The sequence below is a fragment of the Chinchilla lanigera genome, unplaced genomic scaffold (assembly GCF_000276665.1).
Source record: "Chinchilla lanigera isolate Chin_1 unplaced genomic scaffold, ChiLan1.0 scaffold00168, whole genome shotgun sequence".
Taxonomy (NCBI): domain Eukaryota; kingdom Metazoa; phylum Chordata; class Mammalia; order Rodentia; family Chinchillidae; genus Chinchilla; species Chinchilla lanigera.
In genome coordinates this window covers 1,853,974-1,863,650 of record NW_004955569.1, presented here as the reverse complement: position 1 = coordinate 1,863,650, position 9,677 = coordinate 1,853,974, and the positions used below count along the sequence as shown (strand labels likewise).

The following is a 9,677-nucleotide window of genomic DNA, read 5'->3' as shown; positions in this document are numbered from 1 at the left end:
CAACATGAAAGCAAACTAGGTAAAATTAGGTGGTTGAACGAATATACTCTTATGCTGGGATATATGCAGATGTCCGGTCAGAATATGAAAAACATAATGTTGCTAATATACAAGTTGTGTGAAAATAATTGTCTTTTGTCAAAACCAGACTCACAAGTCTCTCTGTCTTCATCAAACATAACATCAAATTTAAAAAGATCTTTTCTTACACAAGACATGGAGTGTATACACCAACAAATTTTAGATCAAAGCTAGTGGGCCACACTAACAACTATAAAACTATTAACAAAATTTACTTTTTAGTGATCATTTCCTCCCAGTTGCAAAATCAAAATGAAATAATTACTAACTAAATACTAACCCTATTTGGAAGTGAAAACTACATGTAAATTTACCCGGTTTAATTAGGAGACACACTATGTTAAGTTCAAACCATTGGCATACACAAAAATAGATGATAATTTCAACTCAATTATTTTATACTAAAGACCCCAAATGCGTAGATCAGATACTTAGAAGTCATTTACTGAAAAATGCAGGATGAATACTCCTTAGATTATCTCCACCTGGAAGTGTATTTTCCTGAAAATTAGTGAGTAAATATTTACATCAAAATTTCCATATCATTTCTACATGTGTTACATTACATGAGTAATTTTCACAAAATTTTCAAAATAAGCTTATATATATCGTTTTTCTGCAATGGGACTTCCTTTATGTTTTGGACAATACTTGTGCATTTCAAATGCTTTGTCACATCACTTACATAGGCTTTCTGCCCAGTGTTACCTTGCTCAAGTATTTACACTCTATCAACTGGATTTCTTTGCACACTTCTTACAAACATAGAGTTACTGCCCCATCTGAGTTCTTTTCTGTGTATAAATGAAGAGCTGCATCAAATCTTTTCCCACACTGCCTGCATGCATATGGTTTGCACCTGTATGCCTTCTTTCATGTATTTGGTGGCATTTTGGTCTACTAAATGTTATTCCACATTGCTTACCTACAAAGTGCTTATTCTCAATAAACTCATTCATGTGTTTGAGAAGTACTCTGTTGGCTGAGATTTCCCACATTACTGACACACACAGAGTTTCTCTTCAGTGTGACATGTTTCATGTATTTGGAGATATTTTTGTCTAGTGTATACTTTCCCATATTGTTCACAAACATAGTGCTTCTCCCCACTGCATTCTTTCATGTCTTTGACAGTGACCGCATATGCTGAATGCTTTCCCACATTGCTTACATACATGGAGCTTCTCACCATTGTGGGATCTTGTATGTCTCTGGTACGTCGAGTTATCGGCAAATCCTTTTCCACATTGCTTATGTACATAAGATTTCTCACCAGCGTGGGATCTTGTATGTCTGTGATATGTGGAATTAATAGTAAATCCTTTTAAACATTGTTTACAAACATAGGGTTTCTCACCAGTGTGGGATTTTGCATATCTATGATATGTGGACTTATTATTAAATCCTTTTCCACATTGCTTACTTGTGTAGGGTTTGTTACCAGTGTGATTGTTTTCATGTATTTCCTAATTACTCTATGTAATGAGTGCTTTCTGACATTCATTGCATACATAGAATGGCTTCCCAGTGTGAATTCTTTCATGTACTTCACAATAATGCTGTGAAGTGAATGCTCTCTCACATTGTTCACACTTATAGTGTTTCTTTTAGTGTGAATATTTCATGTCTTTGACAGTGACTCTGTGTGCTGAATGCTGTCCAACATTCCTACATGCATCAGGTTTTTCACTGGTATGTGGTCTTATGTGCCTATGGTATGAGGAGTTATCAGTCAATTCTTCTCTGCATTGCTTATGTATATAGTATTTCACACCCATATGATTAATTTCATGTATTTTGTCAGATATCTGTGTAATGAATGCTTTCCCACATTTATTGCACACACTTTGTTTCTTCCCAATATCTACTGTTTTATGTCTATGAAAGGAATTCCTATGAGCTAGTGCTTTCATATATGTCATATATATAGGCCTTCTTTTTAGTATGTTTTCATTCATGTATTTGAATATGGTATGAAGAAATGAAAACTTTTTCAAATTGTTTGCATAAATATGGATTTCCCCCACTATGATTTCTTTCATGCATTTGAACACCACTGGGTGTGCTGGAGGCTTTCATACTTTCCTTACCTAAAAACATCTCCTCTTCTGGGTAAGTTTTCTCACTAAGATCGGAGGAGACTTTCCAGCAGTGCTCATTTCGATAGGGTTTCTCTCCAGTCTTTCTTGTTTCATGCTTTTGAAAGAACTGAGTATCCGTGTAGGGTTTTCCATGTCCACTGCATTTATACGGCTTCTCTTCACATCCTAAATAATCATCTGGATTCAGGTGAGTGTGAGCTATAATGCACACATTGAGGTTCAAATGCCCACTCAGAGGATTTCTACAAGCAAGGATTCCAGTTGGTTTTAAAGCACTTTGTTGTGTGTCTACATTAGCACCTGGAGTCCAAATGAATATTTCTTCCTGTTGTTTCTAAGCTTTCTATTGATAGCATTTTTCAACCTTTTCATTTCTGTAAGAAAAAGGACAAAATATCAATGAAAATAAAATTGTTCTTATATTAATTAGTCAGGACAAGTTCTAGACTGATACCTGCTAAGAACTTTTGAGCATAAGTTGACCTAATAAGTTGGAGGGGGACTGAAAAACACCAATTCCCAAAGGATGGCAGTTCTTTGCAAATTTTTATTTGGCATATGTCTGCAATACACAGGGCTAGTCTCTTTTAGGGGAGGGGTACATTTGTGTCTCACACGTTTATGAGTTTTGATACCTTTGCACCCATCACTCTCCCCTTCCTTCCTTAACCTGATCATCTTTCTCATCGCCAAAAGTTAAACTTCCTCTTCACTATCATCTCTCTTTTATTTTACTTCTTAACTTATTTTTAATTTCTCATTTAAGAGAACACATGCGATATTTTACTTCCTACTTCTGACTTATTTCACTTAAACTTATGGGATGGAGTCCCAACTATTTTTGTTTTTTGACCAATTATATGATATCTTTCTTCTTCATGGCTGAATACATAGCATATACTTTCTGGGCTCAGAGTTAAACAGAGCTCGTAGCACTGAATTTCATTTCTACATTTTTTTTCTATTTTATTTTGGGAGAAATTCTCATGGATTATTGATTTCCTCAGGCCAAACATCAGGTTGCTATTCTTTTGATTCAGCAACCCAGAGAGCAGGAAATAACAAACACACTGCTGTGATGAGCTGGCCCCACATTTCCGTTATTCAGGCATCCAGAGATGGGCCTCTGGGCTGTTTCCAGAGTTCAACTCCTTTGAAGTGAATCCAGAGCTTAGCTATTGTGAATACCCACGCACACTCTGCATTGATCACGTGTATGCATGGATCACTAAAATACGATGATTTTAATTCCTTTGTGAATATCTGAGGAAACATGCCTGGATCAAATAGAGACTTCTATTTTTACTTTGTGACATCTGAATATTGATTAACACTACGGTTTTATTTTACATTCTGACCAAGTATATATCAGGGTGCCTTCTAAGAATTTTAAGACAAGAATGGACTAAATATCTGGGGGAATGATTTGAAAACATCTACTATTACAATAATTGCATTCATTTGCATTTTGAAAACTGCCTCTAGGTTACCTATTTTATAGATAATGAGTGTGGCAAACTCATATGCATGAATGAATAGATTTCTTGAATATGAGTTCTCAAAATTCAAAATTTCTTCTTTTCATATTTTATTTTATATTCTATCAGAATGTAATGTTCTACATTCCAGTGATGTTGGTCATGAAAGTATTTTCTTATATCAATACACCAGATAGTGACATTTGTTGCATCATATCAGTATTACCTCAGTTTCCTACACTGGGATATTCCTATATTCAAATGTCAGATTATACAAAATCATACTTATCCAGATCTGCAGAATATTTGAGACACTGAATAAATTTAATGACCTCATTTGGAATATTTCTGCTCACACACAGACTCTTGAGAAACTTTTTGCTCTCAGTTCAAGTTACCTTAGATTCCTTCAGCAATGTTTGTACTTTTCTTCAATTTGCTGGTTATCTCAGCTTGATCTTGAATTATAGATACATGTAAAATTTCACTATATCCCTACATGAAATCTAATAGATTCCAGTTAGATTCACAGTACGATGTAACCAGGCTGAGATATTCCTCAACATGGCTTCAATACCTATTTAATGAAGCAGCACCAGTGAGCAAGAACCAAGGTTCTATGATTGTATAAATGAGAAAATGGCACTTGTTCTGCAGTACTTTATGATTCTTCGGTGTCTTGTCATTTTGGGGCTTTTAGTTAGCTAATGAATGAATACATTAGACACTTTTGGCTTTTAGTTGGGATTTTACATAGCTTGCAATTTAATTCTGTTTCTTTGATCTTTTTATTAATCCATAGCATTTTTGTAATAAATGTTATAATACCACTTACTCAAAAACCAAGTGCCAATTGCTTTGTCCCAAGGTCACTAGGAATCCCACGCTGAGAGTGTTGAACATCTTTTCAATGTAGCAGGCCTGACTGACTGGTAAAATGCAGCCTGACAATGAACCAGAACCTGGTGATGTGGCAGGGACAGCCAAAATATTAATGGTGGAGCTTATCAAAGTTTGGTGTTCTCTTTGTCCATTATAAGAATGCACTGTCCTCCAACCTACCATTTGCTAGAGGCACCTTCTTACCTAGAGGCACTTTCTGTTTCTCAGGGAAACTAACAAATCCATCATATCTTTCTCTCACAAATTATGCAAATGAAGTCTATTTCAGAGCATGAGGTTCACAGGTTTTTACATATACATGTTACGGATTGAGTCCAGGAAATTTATGCATGCTAAAACTGCAACACTGTACAAAAAGTCCCAAGAAACAAGAGTCAAAACCTCAGAAGGCAGGGAAACCCACAGTGGCTTTTATGGAAGTCTATAATTAAACCCGCATTGTGCAGATTTTCACTGTAAGCACCCTTTCTGTTGTTGTTCTTTCCAGCTGGGGCCACCTACAGGGTAGGTTTCCTCCATGCCAAGGAAACATCAAGACGAAGTTCATTTCTCTTTCCAGGCGGGCTCAAGATGGGGCTCATCATCAAGGTATGGTTGTTGCAACACAACAATCTTGAGGAGTTAAATCAGATGAGATTAAACCCAAATTTTCCATAGGATGTTTTATTCATACTACATGAACTGATAAAGTGGAAGGAAAATGCTAAGACACTTTATGTGGATTTAAAACCGACAAAAACACCTTTGAGAATACAAAGAATTCTGTAATTTCTTCTATGTATTCAAAGGTGTTGGAAATCAGGCAGTGAAAAAAGAACTGCATTCCTTCAGTTCTTTCTAAATCAAGGTGCAGCTTCTCTTCCAGGGTCGTGTACCTCACGATGCCCTTGTTGCACTTATCCTCTGAAATTGTATGTCGACCTCTGCTCCATTAACACTGACCCATTCACTCTTCCTATGGTAAACCAAAACATAACTAAAAACGCATTTTCCTTTCAAAAATGTGTTCCTGATTCAGGTTTAACATTTTTCTGCCTGAACCAATACCTATGTGGCAAAGAGAGAAAGCTTTGAAGAACCTGTTAGACTTAGACATGGGGTGAAAGAGTAGCTGTTCTTGGGCAAGGTAGATGCTGTTTCTCTTTTTGCCATTTGTTCAGTCCTGTGTGTCTTCTCAGAAAACTTCTGCCTTTCTGTTTTTTGTGCCTGTTTCTACCGTGACAAAGAGGAGTCGTGTACCTCTCCGTTACAAATAAAAAAGAGTAGTGTTTCCTTATCTGAGTGGGATAACATTCCATGTCTGCAATGTGTGTGTCCAACATTGGATGTTAACATTATCACACACATAGAAACACACGTGTACATATTTTATTTTACATATTTATACTTATGGAATAATTTGATAAGTTATATATGCATAAATATTGACAATGCTACTGAATACTTAAATTGGTATAACCATAGTGTCATCAGTGTCACCTGTATGTGGTGTCTTTCTTTTTATCTCATCCTCCATTATATTTAAACTTGTCATGTGGTGATATCACATGAAAGCTTTCTGATGAAATATATGAGATAAATAATGGGTCAGAAGGGCATTACATTTAATTATGCTACTGAAACAAGCACATGATTTAAATTTTTTCATCTTTTATTTTTGAATTCTCAATTTAATATTATGAGACCCTGTTGAGATTTCATTTTGTGAATGTGTGGATAAAGAGAGACTCTGATTGTTTAGCTGGTGCCAAACCCCAAAGCCTGGACAGACAGGGGCGAATTTGTGCAGTACAATCCCTGCGTCCCTGGATGAAGTGTTTGCTAGGTGAACCCATGATTCAGTTCCTGTGCATTTAATTCACACACTTGTGATTATCACGTGACTGTACTGCACAATGGCGGCTCCATATTTCTGTCATTATAGGATGCCATTCTTCCTGTCCATCACTATTCCATGACTGCCAGTCACATTCCGTGTGTTTTCTTCAGAACCCTAGGAACTTGCGTGAAATCCTGACACACTTGCATATTCTGGTTGCTGGTGTTTATAGAAGACTGAACTAATACACAAGGCATGGTGCCTGTTTTTCTTGTATAAGATAGAAGTATACGATATGTACACACATCTCAGATAAATGGAAATGAGCAAAAGGTAGGTGAATAACATAAAGAAGGATTCCATTTGTTGATTCTTAGTATTTATTCAATGATTTTTCCCATCAAAAGAAATCACCAAAAGGGTGAAAACTCATAAATTTAGCCCACTGTTCTGAAATCCTGAATCATTTTTATTGTTATTTTCTTTATTAAAAAAAAAAAAAACCACAGAGGGTATAAGAAATGCAAGAAAAAAGTACATATATCTATTATACACTTCAAATGCCTTCCAAAGATGAACAGTTACATTATGCCCTGCAAACACATATTAATAAATTATAAATAGTTTAAAATAGCTTTTGCTCTGGTGAATTATGTTATCATCCACATGCCTACATAGACATGCCATGGAAACTTGCAAAATATGCTTACAAATATGTCTATGTGTTCCCTTCCAGACAAACTGATACATGAGTTAGAAATCCAGCTGGGAAACAATGGTCATGAGAAAAATGGGTGTCATCTATGAAGATGGGGCATTGGTAGATCAAAGCATGAGGAAAAATTTTTTGGCACACTTGAATTTTCTTAAAAAGATGTGATTTTTTAATAGTAGATATACAGATACATAGACCAGATATTTCTGTGTGATATATTGAGAAACACAAAATGAATACATTTTAGGATATATCCATCTTTGAGTGTGTTTTATGGAAAGTATATTAACACCAATATTTTTATATTATTTCTACTTGTCTCTACATGAATAAATTTGAAAGTATTTTCAAAATAGTCTTACAGATGTAGAACTTCAATTGATTGATTTCTTTCACATATTTCACAATACCCATGGACACTGAATGCTTTTCCACGTTCCATACTTAGGGATTTGCCATGATTTGATACTGTTCTGAAGGACAGCATCTCTATGAACTGATTTTATTTCCCACATTTCTTTTATGCACAGGTACTCCCCAGTTTGAGGTGAATTTCCTATTTTTAAAATGAAAATCTTGCAGCAAATCGTTTCGACACCGCCAATATACAAAGGAGTTTTCTCATACGTGCACTATTTCCTGTATTTGTTGGCATTTTTTTTTTTTTTGCACTCAATGTTTCCCCCACTGTTAAAGAGCATAAAGTTACATCCTGGTGTGAAGTTTTCCATGTTTCTGACTCTCCCTCTGGTGCTGAAAAGATTTTCCACCCTCATTACATGCACAGGTTTTCTCCACATTGTGAGATCTTTCATTATGTTGACAGTGACATTGTCTGCTGAATGCTTTTCCATATTGCATAAATAGATAAGGTTTCTCCCCTGTGTGAATTTTTTCATGTACTACAAGTTTACCATTTCTGCTGAATGCTTCCCACATTACTTACATGCATAGTTACTTCACGTTGTGAGTTCTTTCATGCTGTTGACAAGAGACTGTTGTTCCCAATGCTTTTCCACATTGCTTACATGTGTAGGGTTCTCGCCAAAGTGAATTCTTTCATGTTTTAGAAGGTGACCACTTTGCTTGAATGCTTTCCCACACGGCTTACATACATAGGGTTTTACCCCAGTGTGAATTCTTTCATGTTTTAGAAGGTGACCACTTTGCTTGAATGCTTTCCGACACAGCTTACATACATAGGGTTTCTCCCCGGTGTGAATTCTTTCATGGACTCTAAGACTATCACTGTTCCTGAAACATTTCCTACACTGCTTACATACATAGGGTTTCTCCCCAGTATGAATTCTTTCATATATGCTAAGTTTACCATTTTTCCTGAAAGATTTCCCACGCAACTTATATACATAGGGGTTCTCTCCAGTGTGAACTCTTTCGTGGATGCTAAGTTTACTATTTTTCCTGAAAGATTTCCCACACTGTTTACACACATAGGGTTTCTCCCCAGTGTGAATTCTTTCATGGACTCTAAGGCTACTATTGTGACTGATTTTTTTCCCACACTGCTTACATACATAGGGTTTCTCCCCAGTGTGGATTCTTTTATGTACAAGGTTACCATTTTGACTGAAAGATTTCCCACATTGCTTACATACATAGGGTTTCTCCCCAGTGTGAATTCTTTCATGGACTCTAAGGTTACTATTTTGACGGAATCTTTTCCCACACTGCTTACATATATAGTGTTTCTCCCCAGTGTGAATTCTTTCATGGACTCTTAAGATTATCATTGTTCCTGAAACATTTCCTACACTGCTTACATACATAGGGTTTCTCCCCAGTGTGAATTCTTTCATGTATGCTAAGTTTATCATTTTTCCTGAAACATTTCCCACACCACTTACATACACAGGGTTACTCCCCAGTGTGAATTCTTTCATGTACACTAAGTTTACTATTTTCTCTGAAAGATTTCCCACACCACTTATATAAACAGGGCTTCTCTCCAGTGTGAACTCTTTCATGGGTGCTAAGTGCACTATTTTTCCTGAAAGATTTCCCACACTGCTTACACACATAGGGTTTCTCCCCAGCGTGAATTCTTTCATGGACTCTAAGGTTACTATTGTGACTGAATGTTTTCCCACATTGCTTACATACATAGGGTTTCTCCCCAGTGTGGATTCTTTTATGTAGGAGAAGGGCACCATTTTGACTGAAAGATTTCCCACATTGCTTACACACATAGGGTTTCTCCCCAGTGTGAATTCTTTCATGGACTCTAAGGCTCTTATTTTGACTGAATGTTTTCCCACACTGCTTACATATGTAGGGTTTCTCCCCACTGTGAATTCTTTCATGGACTCTAAGGCTATCACTGTTCCTGAAACATTTCCTACACTGCTTACATATATAGGGTTTCTCCCCAGTGTGAATTCTTTCATGGACTCTAAGGGCACAATTTCGAGTGAAAGATTTCCCACATTGCTTACATGCATAGGGTTTTTCCCCAGTGTGAATTCTGTGATGTCTTTGCAAGTGGCCATTTTCACTGAAACATTTCCCACATTGCTTACATACATAAGGTTTCTCCCCAGTGTGAATTCTTTTATGTACAA

The 9,677-nt window shown here is 36.3% G+C and overlaps 1 protein-coding gene across 1 annotated transcript in view; it reads right to left on the bottom strand.

The window, feature by feature from the left end:
• Positions 1-1,153: 1,153 nt before the first annotated feature.
• The window catches only part of LOC102009121 (zinc finger protein 345-like), a gene marked incomplete at its 3' end in the record, with an annotated part of 148,586 nt that continues 140,062 nt past the window's right edge, over positions 1,154-9,677 (bottom strand). Inside the window, exons 5-8 of the mRNA XM_013509366.1 lie at positions 8,978-9,610; positions 8,294-8,520; positions 2,172-2,381; positions 1,154-1,374 (exon numbers count right to left, since the gene is read on the bottom strand). Of these exons, the coding sequence (XP_013364820.1) occupies positions 1,154-1,374; positions 2,172-2,381; positions 8,294-8,520; positions 8,978-9,610 (1,291 nt within the window). The remainder of the gene's footprint in view (positions 1,375-2,171; positions 2,382-8,293; positions 8,521-8,977; positions 9,611-9,677) is intronic.